At 45.4% G+C, this 21738-nt stretch overlaps 1 protein-coding gene across 5 annotated transcripts in view; it reads right to left on the reverse strand.

Annotated features, from left to right (window-relative positions):
• The window catches only part of LONP1 (lon peptidase 1, mitochondrial), a 51497-nt gene that overhangs the window by 21931 nt on the left and 7828 nt on the right, over nt 1–21738 (reverse strand). For 2 of the 5 annotated variants that reach the window (XM_073324137.1, XM_073324136.1), the window contains exons 2-8: nt 19745–19833; nt 9418–9537; nt 8198–8432; nt 7515–7576; nt 6598–6727; nt 5315–5398; nt 4350–4570 (exon numbers count right to left, since the gene is read on the reverse strand). In XM_073324137.1, coding sequence (XP_073180238.1) covers nt 4350–4570; nt 5315–5398; nt 6598–6727; nt 7515–7576; nt 8198–8432; nt 9418–9467 — 782 coding nt within the window. In that variant the 5' untranslated portion in view covers nt 9468–9537; nt 19745–19833. The other 3 variants (XM_073324138.1, XM_073324139.1, XM_073324141.1) reach the window with 3 other exon arrangements.

Genomic DNA, 21738 nt, shown 5'->3' on the forward strand with positions numbered 1-21738 from the left:
GACTTGGGGAAAAAGGGGTCACAGTTCACATGCTCAGTAGAGACTTTAGATTTTAGCAGCTAAATTCCCCAAAGATTTTTTTCTGCACTGAGCATGCTCCAGGCCAAGGTTGAATAGAACGTTCCCTGCAGTTGCAGTTGTGGGCTGTGCCAGGTCCAGGCACCAGAGCGGAGAGCAGGGAGACTGTCTCTCCTATGCTCTGAATGACCTTCCTGTTGGGCCTAAGCAGCATGAAGGAAGAAGCTGCCTGGTTTGAAAGCAGAGGTGACAAGAGCTGGACCCGCAGGGGGAGGGAAGAGGGAAACTGGGACTGTGAGCCTACATAGGGAGGGGAGACAAGATTGGATGAGAAGCCAGGATGGGTGAGGGAGGATTGGGACTAGCTGGGCAAGGAGATTAGGACTGAACCAGTGCGGTGAAGAAATGTGGTGGGGGTGGTAAGGGAGACAGATCTAATGAAGAACTGGAATACAAGGGCAGAACTGTAACTAGATGGGCAAAGAGACTGGGAGAAAGATCTGGAGGGTCCAAGGGAGAAGAGATGGGACACTGAGTTTGGAAGAGGCACCTGGGAACGAGATTGGGAGCTAATGGGAAATGGGTGATTGGAGGCCAGGGTGAGGGAGAGGGATCGGCTGAGAAGCTGGTGGGGGATTGGGACTGGCTAGACAAGGAGACATAGTGGGAGTGAGAAGACTAAGTCTTCCTGGGCAAGGAAACTGGAACTAGGATGAGAAGACAGGAGTGGGGAAGAGATAGGACTGGACAGAAGGGTTCACACTTTGAGGAGAACTGGCAGCAGCCAAGTCTATGCCCACTAGGGCACACACTACTCCAGAGCCTGGAATGGAATGCACGGTTTCTGAATCTTGTCATTCCTCTGCTGTCAGCAAACATCTGTGAAACTAACGGTCAAAGTGTGTCTCTTTCCCCTCTAGAGCTGGTCCACACAGAGGACACCAACCTACTACTACTATCAGTTGCCACAATATAATCAGTTGCCACCAGTAAAATACCACAAGGTGGAATTTGTTTTTTCTTCAGTTTACTTTTTTTTTAAAAACTAGGAAACTGCACACAAACAGAACTATGTGAAAAGAACATTATTAAGGTTGTAAAGTCAAGCACAGTGCTCCCAGTCCAGATACCAAGATACTGGGGCTGGAAATCTGAGCTGGGTTTCCAGCATGGCTAAGCAAAGAATTCTGTGTATGCCAGCAAAAATATTTAGTATATTTTAGATGCAAAGAGATGCTATGGAATTCACTGTGTGACAACTACACAAAATGCTGCTTTGCGTTGATGGAGCCTGAGTCAAACCACTCAATGCTCAAACCACTGAGCTATCCCTCCCTCCACTTTGGCCTGAGCATTGGCCTGCTAAACCCAGGGTTGTGAGTTCAATCCTTGAGGGGGCCCTTTATGGATCTGGGGCAAAAAATGGGGATTGGTCCTGCTTTGAGCAGGGGGTTGGACTAGATGACCACCTGAGGTCCCTTCCAACCCTGATACTCTATGATTATATGAAGCACCACTCTACACTCCTGAAAGCCCACATCAATGGGCTGATTATGTTGCAAAAGTGATTCAGCCTTTTGCAATTCCCATCCTGCCCAAGCTTTTCAATCAATTAACAAGAGTTATGTTGCTGAGCCACTGTCATGTGACAGATTAGCCTCTTGTTTCTCGCTTCATATGAAATCTAGAGCCCTCTTTTAAGAGCCAAAGCTGAGCTGCTTGGGGACTGAGTGTGTGAACCCTGTGTGAGCCTTGTGCTGAGGAGTGGGGGGTGGGACTACATAACCCTTGCTAATTACAACCTAATGGGTTGTAAGAAATGATTTCTAGAACTCCCAAAGAAAACAGTTGAAAGTAAATTGACACAGTGAGAACAGAAATCAAAGGAATAATTATCTACAGGAACTACAGTAAGTCCATAAGGGAGAGCTGGATACTGACCCTATACAATGCAAAGAGAACAATACTATGGAGCAAGGAGAGCAATCCCCACACTGTAGCTCAGTGTTTCCCAAGCAGTGCGTCCTAACCAACCAAAGGGTTGTGGGAAGGGTCTAGCACTGCCATCACAAGCCCATCTCAGCCCCACACCACTCGTAAGAACAGCCATACTGGGTCAGACCAAAGATCCATCTGCCGACAGTGGCCAATGCCAGGTGCCCCAGAGGGAATGAACAGAACAGGGAATCATCAAGTTATCCATCCCGTTGCTCATTCCCAGCTTCTGGCAAACAGAGACTAAGGACACCATCCCTGTCCATCCTGGCTAATAGCCATTGATGGACCTATCCTTCATGAACTTACTGAGTTCTTTTTTCAACCCTGTTATAGCGTTGGCCTTCACAACATCCTCTGGTAAGGAGTTCCTCAGGTTGACTGTGCATGTGTGAAAAAATACTTCCTTTTATTTGTTTTAAATCTGCTGTCTATTAATTTCATTTGGTGACCCCTAGTTCTTGTGTTATGAAAAGGAGTAAATAACACTTCCTTATTTACTTTCTCCACACCAGTCATGATTTTATAGACCTCTATCACATTCCCCCTTAGTCGTCTCTTTTCCAAGCTGAAAAGTCCCAGTCTTATTAATCTCTCCTCATATGGCAGCTATTCCATACCCCTAATGATTTTGTTGCCCCTTTCCAAACCCTTTTCCAATTCCAATATATCTTTTTTGAGATGTGGTGACCACATCTGCACACAGTATTCACGATGTGGGCGTACCACGGATTTATATAGAGGCAATATATTTTCTGTCGTATTATCCATCCCTTTCTTAATGATTCCCAACATTCTGTTAGCTTTTTTGACTGCTGCTGCACACTGAGTGGATGTTTTCAGAGAACTATCCACAAAGACTCCAAGATCTTTTCCTTGAGTGGTAACTGCTAATTTATACCCCATCTTTTGTGCATTACTTTGCATTTATCAACATTGAATTTCATCTATCATTTTGTTGCCCAGTCACCCAGTTTTGTGAGATCCTTTTGTAGCTCTTCACAGTCTGCCTGGGACCTAACTATCTTGAGTAGTTTTGTATCATCTGCTAATTTTGCCACCTCACTGTTTACCCCTTTTTCCAGATCATTTATGAATATATTGAATAGGACTGGTCCCAGTACAAATCCCTGTGGGACACCAATATTTACCTCTCTCCATTCTGAAAACTGACCATTTATTCCTACCCTTTGTTTCCTATCTTTAACCAGTTACCAATCCATAAGAGGATCTTCTCTGTTATCCCATGACAGTTTACTTTGCTTAAGAACCTTTGGTGAGGGACCTTGTTAAAGGCTTTCTGAAAATCTAAATTACTCTATATCCACTGGATACCCCTTGTCCACGTGTGCATTCAACCCCCTCAAAGAATTCTAGTAGATTGGTGCTGCATGATTTCCCTTTACAAAACCCATGTTAACTCTTCCCCAACAAATTATGTTCATCTACGTGTCTGACAATTCTGTTCTTTGCTATAGTTTTCCTGCCCCATGCATGCCCCAGAAATAATCTAGGGAGCTGACTTGAGTACAGTGCTCCAAGTGGACCCTGGGTTGCTTCACAGATCCCTGCCCTCACTGGGGAGTCCTGACTGGCTTGCGGTGCTGTCAGTCACCACAGCTCTGGGTGGGAGGGAGATTACTTCATGCACCTGGGGCAGGGAGTGCCAATCCAGGTGAGCAGGGCACCTGAAGGGGGTGGGGAATCCTTTCCATGTGCCACCACCCCTCTGCAGGCAGGGGCCATGGACAGCCACAGACCCCAGAAGCAGTTGCTGATCCGCCCACCTACCCCTTGGAGGCTGGGACGTCATGTGGGGCCAGGGGAGTCAGGCCCCTTCATGACTCCAGGGGGGAACAGGGGGAAGCTCACTTAAAAATGGAGCAGAGTGCGATTGAGGGGAGGGGCAGCTGCCAGGTGGGGTTGGGGGGTGCAATATGCTGCCAGGTGACTTGGGTTGCGTGTAGGGCTGGGGGCACAACTGGGTGGTATAGGAAATAATCACAACAAATGCCTCCAAAATGCATTTTTTGAAGGTTAAAATCTAAAAAGCTGTCTAAAAAGAGCTTCCAGGGGCCAAAGGGGCTGCTGGACTCCCATTGAAAGGTGTCGCCTCCCCACCACCTAGGAGCAGAGGAGAAGGAAGTGGGGGGAGGGGTGTGCGCGCGCACACCCACACACTGTATCGGTGAGTCACAATAAGAGACAACAGGCAGTTGGAGGATCCCTTTGTAAGAATGCAGGGAACCACTGCTCTAGGTGCCCTGTGGCACTGCACACCTTTCATACACAGCTCTAATTAATCCTCATTGCAAAGAGCATTAGTGTGCACTCACTTGAATTCCGAGGAGTGATTGTCCAGCAAACCAAGTTTGTTCAGCTCTTCATCAATCACTTCCATGACATGTTTTGGCACTACCAGATCCTTGAGCCGCTCTCGGAATTTCTCCTCTATGGCATCTTTGTCCTCCTTCTCTAGGCCTAGCTCTTTCTTGATAATCTTCAGTTGCTCTTGAAGAAGATACTTGCGATGAGTCTGCTTGATCTTCTCCTCAACCTAGACACAATGTGCACAGTAACTTTAACCTGTTATAACTAACCCCCTCACTCCCCAACCCAACACCATATGCCTCCAACCACTTTCCAAAGAGATCTGAATGAATTGGGAGGTCCCCAGCAAGAGAAGATTCAAATACCCCTTGGAAAGCATTTGCAGTATAGTTCTACTCTAAGGCTCTAAGAAGTGACTAAGAGTAGCATTGTGGAGTCTCAAATTTATTGCATTTCAATTATTTCTTTGTCACATGCGTTCATTTTACAAGTAAAGGTGGCTCCAGCAACTTAACAAGGCATCATCTATTTCACAGCTCTTGGAACTAGAACTGAGGCCCTTTCAAAGCTCCAATATCTAGATCACACCCCTTTCTTACCCTTCTTGCATGTTTTGTAAAAGTCAGTCACAATTCTTCATTGAAATTAAAGTCATAGAATATTTACATGTGCAATATGAAGTTTTTGTAAATTAAAAGTGACTTATACCTGTCAAAAGTATACATAAAGTACTACACTTCCTTCGATTTCTGTCCACTTTCTCATAATTTACAATGCATGCCCAAGTAATTAATGCAAATTAGTGAGGTTTTTACTTCACAAGACTAAGTACAGATGACACTGTTCAGTTGCGAGACATAAGATGCCACCACATAACTGCTATTACTTAGTGTTCATCTATATTGCCGTGATGAGTGCAGTATAAGAACTTGTAAGACAGGGAACGTGCCCTGTTCCTTTAGAGCCTCACCTCCCGTCCAAGACGCTGCTGGAGTTTGCTCAGCTCATACTCTTTCTTCAGGAGAGAGAGGGCCTTATAAAGCCGTTTGGGAATCTGAAAAAAAACAACCACCCAGCAACAAACTATGTCTTCAGACTCATCACAGGCCTGTCAGCACTTGACGAGAAAGGCTACTGCCTAACGACAGAGGCTGATGAGCTGTCACAATGTTCTCCCATGAACCTACAATTCTCCAGCATCCATAGGTCTGGTGAGACTGGTGCAAAATAACTTCTCCATTCACAGGCTGGAAATAAGCATGTACAGAAGCACATCCAATGGCTTCAATGCATAAGATAACATGACACAATCAATCTGGACAGCGAACATCTAGCAATATGGAACTTGATGGGAAAACTCAGCTGTTTGCCATCAAACCAGATGCAATATATTCCTCTCCAACCAGTGGGCAAGCCACCCCTCACTGATTCTACAGTCATTCAAATGCAGGAAAGAAGATAAAGATTTGTTTTACCTCTCATAACTCAGGCTGATCACAAGGGATGTATTTTCAAAGATACAGAGCTAATGCCCTCCTGCAGTGTTCCACCCCTCCCGCAAGGATACAATGTGATAAAAAGGAATAACACTTGGCAAAGGAATCATAGAATCATAGAATATCAGGGTTGGAAGGGACCCCAGAAGGTCATCTAGTCCAACCCCCTGCTCGAAGCAGGACCAATTCCCAGTTAAATCATCCCAGCCAGGGCTTTGTCAAGCCTGACCTTAAAAACCTCTAAGGAAGGAGATTCTACCACCTCCCTAGGTAACGCATTCCAGTGTTTCACCACCCTCTTAGTGAAAAAGTTTTTCCTAATATCCAATCTAAACCTCCCCCACTGCAACTTGAGACCATTACTCCTCGTTCTGTCATCTGCTACCATTGAGAACAGTCTAGAGTCTATTTTGTACCTTGGGGAAGTTTTGACCTAAGCTCCATTTTGTGAGACCACGGGATTATTCCAGTCTATGATCCATTTTAAACAGGTTTCGTTTCTTTTACCTAATACAGTAAGTGTCATGAGATGCCCACTTAGCATCACCATTCCAATTTAGCTTGCAATGGAGACCATCTCTGGGTGTGTAACACACACACAGATTTAATTGTCCACTGAAATCAAGCCATAACCAAATGCAAAGCTAATGTGTCCTCAGTGTAGACACTAGAGAAGTCATGACAAGTAATGATGCATCTGCTTTGAAAGAGGCAGCTATACGAGGGGATTCATCAGTTAAAAGTTTTTTCATCTTACATTGGTTTCTTCCAGGATATCCTGCAGCTCATGCGACTCGGCCCCCGTTAATGCTGCACCCATGTCACTCAGATAGATTGGGTTATCTACTACTCGTTGCCCTGCCTGCATCATCTGAAGCACCGATTCTCTGAAAGGTCAATTAGAAACAAGAATCAAAATGTCTAATAAAAAGTAAATGGTTTCTTTGATTTAATATTCTAAGAATACAGTACTCTCCCATTTTCCCACATGGCCTAGGGAGCAGCTGAAACTTTTGGATAATTTCGCCTTCGGCTAAACAGGCATGCTATTTTAATGCTTTAGATGCAACATAGGGCTACATGGGGACACTATTCAGAAAATTGAAATTATACCGTATTAGAAATTCCTCAATACAACCAACAAGACAGGAGAGACGAAACAGCAATTCAGCTTTCCAGCTCAACCAGCGCTCATGGGGTGACTAAAGCGAGGAATTATTGGTGGCTCAGCCCAGTCTTAATGCAGGCAGGATCTATGGAAGTGTCCCCCACCCAGCTCTGCAGCACCCCTGCATCTCAGGAATCCTAAGCCTAGCTTGGCAGTTGTGGCAAGCTTTTGTTGTAACATGTCTTAGGCTAAGACCCATGTCAGGTGACCAAGCTACATTTGAACCCAGGTCACCAGTTAAAGTTAGTGTTTTTAGCCCATGCACTCATGAGCCTCCCTCCTAGACATTTAAGTTTCATATCATGCCCTTTATTATCATCTTGTTCATTAAATCTACTTCCATCCTGAAGCTAAATCTTATGTGGGAAACTCTCCAGTTACTGCCGTCCTTTGGTTAGGCTACAGCACGCAGACATTTACTGAGTCTAGAAAAAATGGCTTCAAAGTACCAAACATGCCTGAGAACTGCTGAAAGCCAGAGATAAAGCAGCACAGGGTAAAGGTACCTGTAGAGAGGGTTCAAGGCAATGATGTCCCGGATTGTTTTGACAATTTCTGCAGTAAGCGCCTATTAAACAAAACAACAGTCTGAAACCCACAAGTTCTGAGTGAAAATGCAAGCACAACATTGCTCCCTCCTCCCATGTCAGGGCCAAGAAACACCAGTAAGCTGGGCAGAAGTCCCTGCGTCCATTTAACTCTGGTTGTTGTTAAGGAAGCTTGCCCTCCTCCATTTCCCATCGTTCTGGGAGGTGGGGAAGGATGGCTTGGAGACTGGGCTCTTGCATGGAGTGAACTCTCCCACACCCTCAGGTTGGCCCTTCAGACATGACCCTTGAAAGAAGTTATAATCATTCTTCAGCCAAGCTAGTTAAAATAAATGCCCATCAGGATACAAGCTATTACATGGGATGCACGCACAGCATAATCCATCCTTACAGTGATGTTAATTAGGGGCCAGGCATTCTGAGCAATAGAGATGTTGCACTGAGAAGGGTCATCGTAATGGGATTAACATGCAGATACATATATTAGGACTATGAGAACCAGGCACCTTCCATGGGGTGAGATTATGAACAGACAGTATAATAAACCTGTAAACAACACATGCACGATATCCCCAATAGCTCCGGCACAGATCTGGATACACACACTTGCAGCACTAGGCTTGTGTGATTTCTTCACTTACTTTAACTTCTTCTGTGATCTGAAAATCTTCGTGGAGAACATTATCCACTTCTACCATGAGCACCTCTTCTGGCGAGGCGGCCACAGGTTCTAGCACCAGCTCCACAGTCTGGTCCTTTGGTCCCTCCTCTTCTTCAGCCTCTCTCCTGGCGCGCTTCAGCTTCCTTCTTGCTTTCTGTTTGTCCTCAGGCTCAGACTCCTCAGGCTCAATCTCTAGTTGCTTGTTTATACGAATTCTGAAGACCGAGAGAAGACAGCTGTAGCACCGCAAGTCTAACATTGGTGTGTGCAACTACCCTTCTGGGGCAGGGTTACTTGCAGTCTCTGGATTATATATTATGCTTAGGTGTCACTCTCTCTCGTGTCTCCATCAGGAACACTGAAGATTGATTTAACATAACTAAGAATCAGGCAGCTGTGAACCCATATGGGATTTGCAAAGCAAATACTAGAAAGAATAAACTGAAGCATGAAAAAGGTAAGCTGGCTGCTGTGTTAGCTCCTCTGTATTTCTGCCCTACATCAAAGTGGAATTAGATTTTAACATTTTGTTTTGAAGAACCAACCCCTTAAAGAAAGCACAGCTGGATTTGAAACTGTGACCCTTGGCTCCCTCATCACATCCTGGTCTAAGTATAAGGATGGACACACTTAGACTGAAATCTTCTCATCTGAGGGACCATCTCTGCTATATATCTTTGGAGAGCTCAGCACAAGGGAGCGGGTGCCACCACAAAGCAAAATCAGTAAAAAAGTAACTTGAGATCTCAAAGATCAAAAGGCTTTTCCAATCTGGTTGTCTATTTTACTAAATTTATAGCACTACAAAAATAACATCTGTTATAATAGTGGGATTATTCCCTCTGGACTAGGCAGTCCATTACCCTTGCCAGAGGATATCACCCAGACTGTGCTCCCTCAGACACGAACCCTATCAGTTAGATCAGAAACTTCCAATCTCAGGAGTGGGAGATCTTCTGGAGACATGTACCCCCATTCCATCAGGAATAGAGTGGGGCAAAGTGCAGCACAGATTGTAAATACAAGATTTCGATTTTAAGCGAACACTTAGCTGATAATAGCAAGCTCCCCAAAGAGACCTCAGATGGCACCCCATGACCCTCTTCTCCTCATTACAAGTGCAATAACAAGAGCTGAAGGATGTGCCTGCCCACCAAGAATGGCAGACACATGCCTGGGCTCTGCAGCAGATGAAGTTACCTTCGGTGCCCCATGACAATCATGCGCAGCTTGTCTCCAAGGTCCTGCATTTCATGGATCTGGACAAAAGTGCCTGTCTGGTAGATTTCATTCAGGTTTTCCACCACGTCAGATTCATTGCTGATAAAATTTAAAGGTAAACATTACGTAAACATGAGACAGACAAGGTAGGTGAGGTAATATTTTTTTTAGACCAACTTCTGTTGGTGGAAGCTACAAGCTTTTGAGCTACAAAGAGCTCTTCAGGTGTAGGGAAGGAAGCAGTGTGTCTGAGTTAAATTTGGAACAGACAAGCCAAAAGGGTAACATGTTGGAAGAACTCACGTTACATTGTTATGCATAAAGGACTTGAGTGGGCAATTAAGGGTAGCAGGCAGTGTGGCATGTTACAAATAGCTGTAATGAGCCATAAAACCCTGTTAAATCCATGGCTTTTGGTTCTAGCAGAATTATGAATTTAAATTCCCAGGCTCACCTTCTGAAGATGTTGAGCAGGTTTCCCTTGAGGACAAGTATTGAAAGATTAGATATGGGATGTCACTTTGTGAACAACATTTGCCCAAAGGTGATATGGTGTTTTTGGCAACTCTCTCCCTGAAACCCAGCACCTGGCCCCCATGTATTCTGTTGTTTTTTGGGGGGTGGGGGAGCGGTCCTTCTGAAGCATCAGAGATGGCCACATCTGGAGATGGGACACTGGGTGGGGTGGGCCAGGGCTTTGAGGTGGCACAGAGCATTCTCTCTCAGATGCTGGCTGGCTGGTTCATGCTCAGGTCTAACTGATTGCCATATGCCCCAGGTCAGATGGGCAGTTTTTCCACTTTCCTCTGAGGCATGGAGCACAGGCCACACTTGCTGGGATTATTTAGATATATCTCACTTAAACCCTGCCATTGCAGAGGCCTTGGGCACTGGGGCACCTCGGTCCTGCCTACTCTCTACTGGGGCACATAACAGCTTAGTCTTCTGTGGGATGTAACTTTTGCATCTAATTTTAGATGCAAGGTTTAATGTGCAGGTGCTGGTGGCCTGTGATATACATGAGGTCAGACTAGAGGATCTGGCAGTCCTTTCAGACCTTAACCTGTACTTACCCATTCATATGCTCACGCATGTATTCCCGTATGCTGTGCTAGACACACTTAAAAGCTGTGACACTGCTCCCCATATTCTTCATAGTGATATTAGGGTGCTATGATTGTAGCATAATTATTTTATGCAAGATAAGTCACGTGAGGTGCCACTGGACAAGTTATTTGCTGAATATGATTGTCCTATTTGTATGCATGTATCATTTTTGTATCTGAAGTTATAAATACTGACTATGTATCTGTACTTCAAATGTAGTTACACCTGGATAACACTCACTAGACAAGATGCTTTCAGTCTACACAGTGGGCGGGGAAGGGCCTATTCAGGACAGTGGGCCACCAGAAAGAACAATAGGGCCTTAGGAGAAGCTTATCTCCCACCTGGTGAGCCTTCCCTAGAACACTACAGACAGCCTGTGAGTGATGGCTGCTATGACTCTACAAGGACATATGACCAGACCACATGACTCTGGACTCTATTTGGGGTGTCTATTTTTCCCCACACACTGGTCTGGGAACTGGTTTTGGAACAAAGGGTTCCTGCCATATCTAAAGCTATATACGGTAGGGAGTGACATTGTCAGGGTTCCCTCCCCACTCAGAACTTTAGGGTACAGATGTGGGGACCCGCATGAAAGACCCCCTAAGCTTATTTCTAGCAGCTTAGTTAAAAAATCCCCAGGCACAAATTCTCGCTTGTACCTTGGGTTTAAGTAATGCTGCCACCACCAAGTGATTTAACAAAGAACCAGGGAAGAGGACCACTTGGAGTTCCTCTTCCCCCAGCAATCCCCCCAAGCCCTTACACCCCCTTTCCTGGGGAGGCTTGAGAATAATATCCTAACCAATTGGTTACAAAATGATCAAAGACCCAAACCCCTGGGTCTTGGGACAATGGAAAAATCAATCAGGTTCTTAAAAGATGGATTTTATTTAAAGAAAAGGTAAAAGAATCACCTCTGTAAAATCAGGACGGTAAATACTTTACAAGCTAATCAGATTCAAAACACAGAGGATTCCCCTCTAGCCAAAACTTTAAAGTTACAAAAAACCGGGATAAACCCCCCACTAGCAAAGGGAAAATTCACAAGTTGAAAACAAAAAGGTAATCTAACGCGCCTTTGCCTTATTTACTTACTCTTTTTGTAATATCAGAGACTTGTACAGGATGGTTTATAGGAGGAGGTTTTTTGACCTGATGCTTCTCTGCTTTTCCCGGAGAACACACCACAAAGCCCCCCCCAGCCAAGATTTGAAAGTATCTTCTTTCCCCATTGGTCCCTTTGGTCAGGTGCCAACCACGTTATTTGAGCTTCTTAACCCCTTACAGGTAAGGAGGAATTCTAGGTTACCCTTAGCTGTATGGTTATGACAGACATCATTTAGGCCTCTTCACTCCCCACACAAGACGACTTCGGAAACACCTGAGGAACAAAGACTGAACTGGGAGAAGTGCTGAACCGAGGCTAAAGGGATTTCTAGCCTGTGTACAAAACACCTGGGGATTCCAATCTGCAAAGCAAGTTTAGTTTATGCCTTAAGAATCTACAAGTCTGCCTGTACCAACAGTTAGGGTGAGAATCTGCTAATTCATGTCCAATCTATTTAGTATATTAAGCTTAGTTTGCATTTTTTGTTTATTTGCTAGGTAATCTGCTTTGATCTGCTTGCTATCACCTAAAATCTATCTTCTGTAGTTAATAAACTTGTTTTTGTTTTAATCTAGACCAGTGAGCTTTGACTGGAGTGCTTCAGGAAAATCTCTGCTTGGTTACAAGTGTGCATTGTTCTCTTCACATTGAGGGAGAGGCGGACTGGGTATTAAACCCATATACTGGCCAGATTTGACCAGGGCAGGACAGTACTGCTCTGGGGTCCCAGCCTAGGATGCTGGTGGTTAGAGAACCTGCATGAAACTGCAGCTGGGTGTATCCCTACCTGTGTGAATGCTGGTGAAAGTGCAGGCTGGAGGGTATTGCAGCTTGTCACAGGCTGGTGGGTCAGGGGGCTCAATGGTACCCCAGTTCCAGATGACAGCCCGGGGGGAACCTGGCACACAAGCTATTACACATGTATACTTGCATCCACTCTGCCACTTTTTTGCTACACACCTTTAGCATTAGAATTTCAGGGGTAATAACCCAGGGTTATATGCATCACAAGGAGACCCTCTAGGAACCACCCTGCAGTGTGTTATTGGTCCTGTCAGCTACTTTCACACATTTGTTGATGTCAGTGACCACTCACCCTTTTCTCCTGGCCAACTCAGAAGACATGGAGCAAGTGACTGACAATGCATTTCTGTCCTGCTCCTTTTTTCAGGACAAACATGTGCATTGCAGCACGCAACTGGCAAGAATCTCAGGTGAATGTACTCAGACCTTTCTCACACGCCAAAGATGCGTGACCAGAAAGGTGACTGATGCACTGTCACCCTGTGAGACAAAGAAGCAAGAAACTGCCAGTGTCGTGACCGTATGTTCAAGGGTGGACTGCTGCCTCTGGACCAGAAAAACCAGCAAAGCGTGGTGGGGTCACATTGTCTTGAAAACTTGGGATCATGACCAGTGGCTGCAGACCTTCAGAATGAGGAAGCAGATGTTCATGGAGCCCTTTGAGAGCTGGCCCCAATCCTACAGTGGCAGAACTCTGTTCCAGAAACCCATACTGATGCAGAAGCAAGTGCCAGCTTCCAGAGAGCAGTAGTCAATGCTGGACAGCTACCAGTCAATCACAAACCACTTCAGAGTGGGGAAGTCCACTGTCAGGCTTGGGGTAGTGCAGATTTGGGTAGCTATCAACCCTCTCAAACCCATGGCCAGAAATTATAGCGGGGGTCCAGAGAATAGGGTTTGCATGGAGGCCATTGACGGCACTCAAGTCCCCAAACTCTGCCCACCAAAAGGAGTGAGAGAGAATGTCAGTTGAAAAGATTACTATTCAGTCATTCTTCAAGGCTTAGTAGATCACCAAGGCAGGTTCGTGCACACTAATGTCAGACACACAGGAAAGGTTCATGATGCCAAGGTGTTGAGGAGACTGAGATTGCACTTGAAGGGGTAGTAAAGAACTTTATTCCCCAGAAATGACATGGGTCTATATGGTATCTCTGCGCCCAGAGTTATTCTGGGGGACCCGGAGTACTGCTCCTACCCTGGCTAATGAAACCCTACCCTAACCAATCCAGTTGAATTCAACTTCAAACTAAGCAGCTGCAGGAGGATAGTGGAGTGCACCTTTAGGTGGCTGAAGTCTTGTTAGCTATGCCTACACAACCGACTGGATGCCAATGTGGCCAATGCCATCCTCATAATGTGGCCAGCTGTGTGCTTCATAACATTTGCGAGAATAAAGGAGAGTACTTTAGGACAGAGTGTGCACAGGACAGGACTGGCGTGCAAACCCTTTACAGTCAGCATGATCCAGTGAATGTTCATGCTGGTGCTTGATCACAGCAAGCCAGGGAAATCCAGGATGCAAATCATGCCTGTATCTTGGAACAGCAGGCAGAGTCACCCAAACTAAGCACCAAACCCCGTACAGGTGCTGTAAAAAGACAACAGGGACCATTCCCATTCACTTGTGTTTCAATTAGCAGTTTAGTTCCCCTCCTGCTGATGGTCATTAGTCGTTCATTTAGGTAATGACTTGTTATGGGTAGTTGGGACAGGGCACCTCCACAGTTATAACATCTTCTGCTGTGTGACTGTTCTGTGATGGGTGTCTGCCCAGTTAAAGTTGTCTGAGAAAGAAGGGTAATGAAACAATCATTCCTGAAATGCTGAACAGTATCTATATTGTGAGCGTCAACAGCTAAGTTGTGTTATGTGGAGGGGATTTCTTACACCCTTTAAAAGGAAAGAAAATGATAGAATGCTGTTATTCATTGTTCTTTCATTTTGTATTAATGGTCACAACTGTTAGCCAGACCACAGTTTAGGTGGGGATTAGTCAATGCTTGTAGGACCTGGAGAATAGTTGATGAAGGGGTTGGGAGGGGCTTTTACTACTGGCATCTGTGAGGTGTGCTGGGATAAGGGCACTTCCATGGGGTTACTGATAGTTGGCCTGTAAGTGCCCTTATCCCAGCACACCTCACAGATGCCAGTAGTAAAAGCCCCTCCCAACCCCTTCATCAACTATTCTCCAGGTCCTACAAGCATTGACTAATCCCCACCTAAACTGTGGTCTGGCTAACAGTTGTGACCATTAATACAAAATGAAAGAACAATGAATAACAGCATTCTATCATTTTCTTTCCTTTTAAAGGGTGTAAGAAATCCCCTCCACATAACACAACTTAGCTGTTGACGCTCACAATGTAGATACTGTTCAGCATTTCAGAAATGATTGTTTCATTACCCTTCTTTCTCAGACAACTTTTGCAGCCTCCGAGAAAAAAGCACCTGCTGAAAGCGGTAGGTAGCATGAAATAATAGTTTTTAAACATTTACTTCTTTAAATTTGTGATTGGGACGGTGGGTGCATTTATTTCAGGGAGTAATGTTAACCATTATGTCTTCTTTCAAGGCTGGCCATCATTTCGATGAAACAGGTCTGAAAGTAAACAGACTGAAAAAGGGAGGTGTCTTTCCAGTCCCGTAGTGGGGACCTAGCAATCTCTGCCAGAGAGATGTTTGAGCTGCTTCTCACCTCTCTACATGTCGCTGAATGGAAGGGATGGTGAGCTGGAAAGGTGGACCAAGCCCATTTGCACTGCCATTGAACCTTAAGAACCAGCTGGAGTTTCTGCTGCACCAGAAACATGCAGATGTGCACTTATGGGACTAGAAGGCAATCTGAACAGAAATAGACTATATTCTAAGATAGCTGATGGAGACTGTGGAGAGGGAGAAGAAAACCACTGTGAATGCCGAGCCACCACCAAGTGGGCCCCTGCAATTGCAGGTTCATTAAATCTGGGCCCCTTTGTTCAGCAAAGAGTCGAGACAGGAATGGAGAAAAAAAATCACACAGCAATTTTACTTTGGAAAGGTCATGGAACAATCAAGACCACAAGCCACTTGCCTCCCCACTGCAAAGGTACGCTGCATTGTGTCTGTGCAGTCACCAGAGCAGAACTCCCCTCCACCCACCTTTCCTCCAGCTTGTGAAGCATGGCTCCAAGCAGGGAGACCCCAGACACCAGGACAGATAACCGCTGTCCCACTCCTCGGAAAAGCAATTGTTCCCCTTCCTTCTCCTTCCTGTACGTAACTAACCAGCCCTGACACTAACCCACCCTGGTATGGCTCCTGTTTGTGGAGAGAAGGATGTTACTGTAACGGAAGTTTGATATCTTGAATGACAAAACAGTTGCAATTTTGAAGAACCATTAATCTTGTACAAATGCCCTGTCCTCCACCTTGACCTTTCTACCCCCATCCTTGCTGTCCGCCAGTTAGCTGATGAACTCTCAGACCCAGGGGCAATACGATAGTTTGCTGATAATCTGTTCAATAACTTCTGCCATAAGCTTTATGGTGATTCATGGTAATTCAATAAAATGTTGAACGTCTTGGTCGGGAACCATTTTGGGGTTGGGAGGGGAGTAGCCTTCCAGTCCTGCATGCAGCCCTGGAGAAAGAGGGAGAGGATATTGGCGGGGTGGGTGGGATTTAAACTTACCAGCCTGGGGTTCTGGTTCCTGGTGAGTCTTGGGATCCTCTTCTGGCTCATCCAGAGGGGCTTGCTGAGCTGGTTCCTCAGGCAGAGATGCAGGATAACTTGCTCCTCCTCCGGGTCTACTGGGGCTGCCACCTCCACAATCCCCATTGCCTCCTCGCCCTGGGTTTAGATGATGACACCCATGGACCTGTGTCCAGTTGCCAGTATAGACCTGGCTGTAAGACGATGTGGCCCGTGAGGTTGAGGAGGGGGTTGAGAGTCACCTCAGGCTCTGTACTGGGGGCCCTAGAAAGCACTGGGTCCAACTCCTTGAAGAAGGGGCATATTGGAGAACTCCTGGAGTGACTGCTGGAGTCTTTTGCCTTTCAGTTCCATGGCCTGACACGTTTTATCTGTTCCCAGCATTGAGCTAGTCTGGTGAATAGCTACCTGCACCAACCTCTCTGAATCTTCCTGGTAAAGACGGATGTTCTTGGTGCTGTGGGAGAAGGTGTGGACAGTGAACTCCAATCACACATTGATGAGCAGGTGTGCTCAGCTGAACAGGTGGCAACTCTTGGAGCAGATTTCATGTTCGGTTATAGTGGTGAAAACAGTTCTGTGGAAAACTGTTCTGTAGTGGTCCGCACAGAACTGTTAATAAAGGGGGGGGGGGGGGTTCGGGACCTTTATAGATCTGGGTAAGGGTCAAGCAGGAAAGGGTTAGTGCATTGTGGGAATGGGAATGGAGAACTAGGATCCGGTACACACCTCTTACCCCCATTCACACTACAAAATTACATGGCGTGTTCATGCTCATCGTGCTAATGTTCTTAGAATCATACAATATCAGGGTTGGAAGGGACCTCAGGAGGTCATCTAGTCCAACCCCCTGCTCAAAGCAGGAACAATCCCCAACTAAATCATCCCAGCCAGGGCTTTGTCAAGCCTGACCTTAAAAATATCTAAGGAAGGAGATTCTACCACCTCCCTAGATAACGCATTCTAGTGTTTCGCCACCCTCGTAGTGAAAAAGTTTTTCCTAATATCCAGCCTAAACCTCCCCCACTGCAACTTGAGACCATTACTCCTTGTTCTGTCATCAGCTACCACTAAGAACAGTCTAGATCCATCCTCTTCGGAACCCCCTTTCAGGTAGTTGAAAGCAGCTATCAAATCCCCCCTCATTCTTCTCTTCCGCAGACTAAACAATCCCAGTTCCCTCAGCCTCTCCTCATAACTCATGTGTTCCAGTCCCCTAATCATTTTTGTTGCCCTCCGCTGGCCTCTTTCCAATTTTTCCACATCCTTCTTGTAGTGTGGGGCCCAAAACTGGACACAGTACTCCAGATGAGGCCTCTCCAATGTCGAATAGAGGGGAACGATCACGTCCTTCGATCTGCTGGCAATGCCCCTACCTATACATCCCAAAATGCCATTGGCCTTCTTGGCAACAAAGGCACACTGTTGACTCATATCCAGCTTCTCGTCCACTGTAACCCCTAGGTCCTTTTCTGCAGAACTGCTGCCGAGCCATTCGGTCCCTAGTCTGTAGCAGTGCATGGGATTCTTCCGTGTTAAGTGCAGGACTCTGCACTTGTCCTTGTTGAACCTCATCAGATTTCTTTTGGCCCAATCCTCCAATTTGTCTAGGTCCCTCTATATCCTATCCCTACCCTCCAGCATATCCACCTCTCCTCCCAGTTTAGTGTCATCCGCAAACTTGCTGAGGGTGCAATCCACACCATCCTCCAGATCATTAATGAAGATATTGAACAAAACCGGCCCCAGGACCGACCCTTGGGGCACTCCGCTAGATACCGGCTGCCAACTAGACATGGAGCCAGGACTTCCCCCGATCGCCATGAGTTTTCAAAGATAATGGCCAACGACTCTGCAATCACATCCGTCAACTCCTTTAGCACTCTCGGATGCAGCATATCCGGCCCCATGGACTTGTGCTCATCCAGCTTTTCTAAATAGTCCTGAACCACTTCTTTCTCCATAGAGGGCTGGTCACCTCCTCCCCATGCCGTGCTGCCCAGTGCAGTAGTCTGGGAGCTGACCTTGTTCGTGAAGATAGAGGCAAAAAAAGCATTGAGTACTTTCACTTTTTCCACATCCTCTGTCACTAGGTTGCCTCCCTCATTCAGTTAGGGGCACACACTTTCCTTGACTTTCTTCTTGTTGCTAACATACCTGAAGAAACCCTTCTTGTTACTCTTCACATCTCTTGCTAGCTAAAACTCCAGGTGTTATTTGGCCTTCCTGATTTCACTCCTGCATGCCTGAGCAACATTTTTATACTCTTCCCTGGTCATTTGTCCAATCTTCCACTTCTTGTAAACTTCGTTTTTGTGTTTAAGATCAGCCAGGATTTCACTGTTATGGCAGGCGACCAGCTTGGCTTATTTACTATTCTTTCTACACATCGGGATGGTTTGTCCCTGTAACCTCAATAAGGATTCTTTAAAATACAGCCAGCTCTCCTGGACTCCTTTCCACCTCATGTTATTCTCCCAGGGGATCCTGCCCATCAGTTCCCTGAGGGAGTCAAAGTCTGCTTTTCTGAAGTCCAGGGTCCGTATTCTGCTGCTCTCCTTTCTTCCCTGTGTCAGGATCCTGAACTCGACCATCTCATGGTCACTGCCTCCCAGGTTCCCATCCACTTTTGCTTTCCCTACTTATTCTTCCCAGTTTGTGAGCAGCAGGTCAAGAAGAGCTCTGCCCCTAGTTGGTTCCTCCAGCACTTGCATCAGGAAACTGTCCCCTACACTTTTCAAAAACTTCCTGGATTGTCTGTGCACCACTGTATTGCTCTCCCAGCACATATCAGGGTTACTGAAGTCTCCCATGAGACCCAGGGCCTGCAATCTAGTAACTTCTGTGGGTTGCCGGAAGAAAGCCTCATCCACCTCATCCCCCTGGTCCGGTGATCTATAGCAGACTCCCACCACGACATCACCCTTGTTGCTCACACTTCTAAATTTAATCCAGAGACTCAGGTTTTTCTGCAGTTTCATACTTGAGCTCTGAGCAGTCATACTGCTCCCTTACATACAGTGCAGTTCTTGCTCCATGCACACCTCAAAACCAGTGTTTCTTTGGTTTAGATGTGGAAGGGAGGGGGTTCTGGCACAACCATGCACACAGAACCCTGTCCAGTCACCAGTGCAGACACAGCGTATGACATTCAGAGTCTTTGTCTGAGATATCCAGTCTGGAAAAGGAGGTGAAGGAGCAACAAACTGAGGCAACAGTGACTCCTTAAACTCCTTGTCCCTAGAGTCTGATACATAATGGTGTGAACAAAACAACTAGTATGTGGTCTCCACTCAAAGTTCTAATGAGTACATAGAACCTTTTACTTACCGTTGACCAACAGTTAAGGACTTTTCTACAGAAAGAAAGCCAAGACCCATAATTCTCTACCAGCAGTAGCAATGGTGGAAGATGTAGCACAGTGGTAACAAAGGGTAACAGACAGGGTTCAGCCCTTTTTACCACTATGCTACATCTTCCACCATAGTCACCACTGAGACAATTAATGGACTCAGCTTTCCTAGTGCACTCCCAGCACAATCATGCAACCTCATTAGTATTTATATACAGCAAGAGATATCACTTACTTGTCATCTTTCTTCAAAAAGACACCAGCATAAGGCTGGGCAAGGCGAACTTTTCTCCTCAGCAGCTCCACCAGCTTCTTATTTTTCACCTAGGATAGCAATGAGTTTTAAGTAAAAATTCAGAGCAGGCTTCGCAGAAGCTTTCAGCTCCTGTCACACAGGAAGGATGGGCTTGTGGTTACAGACCAGGACTGAATTAGGAAATCTAATCTGGGCTACCTTCCCAACTCTGGTACAGACATCCTGAGACCTTCAGCAAGCCACTCGAGTTCTTTCTGACCCATCAGTCACATACACAGCTGTGAAGCATGGCTGTTGGGTAACACTGTGATACACTAGCTTTTCTTGCCTGTACTGACACCCTACACAAGCAAGAAAAGCATGTTGGAGAACCTTGGGAGCTTCTAAACTAAAACATGGTTACAACATGGGTTCTGGTTTCCTGTAAAACATGAAATCAAGAGTAGGAATAAGTGGTCAATTTTCCCCATGGCTAAAGATTAACAGTGAGTACTACATAGCTCCATACGAGGTCCAGGCTTGTTTAACATTTATTTAAAACTCAGAAAATGGAATGAGCAGCAAGGCGGCAAAATTTGTGTCAATTTGTTCAAGTTAGAACATCAGAAACACTTAACTAAACTAGATGACTGGGCAACACAATGGCAGATGAAATTCAGTAATGGTAAGTGCAAAGTAACACACTAAGCTTTCTTGGGGCCCAGTCCAAGGCTGTGGAACAAACTCCCTCAGGAACTATTGGGCATCACAAACCTCTCCCAGTGCACTTCTTTGACCTGCCTTCTCTAACAAATATATAGCAACATATACACATACAAATTTTAAAATCAATGTACTCCCTGCACGGACTTGTCCGTCTGGGAAGAAGATGAGAAACACGTGACATGTTATTTACATTCCTTAATCCATTACTGAATGGTGCTCAAACACTACACTGATGAGCACAGTACAAGAACCTATAGAGAATGGAACAGACATCTTTAAGGCAAATTTGTTCTCTTGGCTATTTGGAATGTATCTGCCCTTTCTAGACGGACATTGGGCACAGTGAGTACTGATGAATATTGAGAACTCCAGCAAGGGAGGGAATTTCTCAGTGTATGTGTTAATTCAGATTCAAGCTAGGTAAAGATACTAAGGAAGTATGAGAAATTATTAAAAGGAATATAAATATTTAAGATTAGTAAACATTAAAGTTTCCCTAGGCAGGTTATTATGATACATGAACAAAATCTTTTTTTTAAAAAATTTCACTTCACAGCTTTTGTCTTACTACATCTTGAAAAAGGCAAAGAAACTTCCTCTCCTTCCAATCCTCTTCCCCCTAGATGTGCAAGGCATACTGCTCCAAGCAAATTCTCCTATTCCATTCCTTAATGGCTCCACGACCAAAACAAGAGCCATGAGCGCGCTCCAAAAATTAAAACAGCGCATGCAAAAGTGTGTAACTTCTGTTTGCCTTCTCTATACAACAGTCAGTTTTTAACATTCGCTGCAGAACAAGTGCTACTGAAAAACCAGTCATCACAACTCTCTCATTATAGTGCTCCTGAAATTGAAGTGTTGTGCAAATTCTACAATGAGCAATAAACTCTTGGTTGATCTAATGCAGTCCCTGTTTTGCCTTGATACTGCTATTTCTGTTAATCAACACTTCGTATTCTGTCCTGCTATCGATGCCAGTGTAGGAAGTCTGTGGGACTACAGGATTACAAAACCAACAAGAAAAATAAAAACCAGCCTTCAGAGAGCTTGAGTTTCAAAAAGATCAAGGCCAAAATCCCATCCTTGCCTGTAAATGACATTGAGCTGTTGAAGTGAAATATAGTCAGGGAAAGGGAATCAGCTTCAATCACTCTCCAAGCTATTCCACTCCAAATCTGTTCAGAATGGAAAACCTACAGTTTACAGCAGGTGTAGTCAATAGGCAGCCCATGGGCCTGTAGCCAGACAGCCAGCCCTCCCCAGACCAG

The sequence above is a fragment of the Lepidochelys kempii genome, chromosome 25 (assembly GCF_965140265.1).
Source record: "Lepidochelys kempii isolate rLepKem1 chromosome 25, rLepKem1.hap2, whole genome shotgun sequence".
In the NCBI taxonomy this organism is placed as follows: Eukaryota; Metazoa; Chordata; order Testudines; family Cheloniidae; genus Lepidochelys; species Lepidochelys kempii.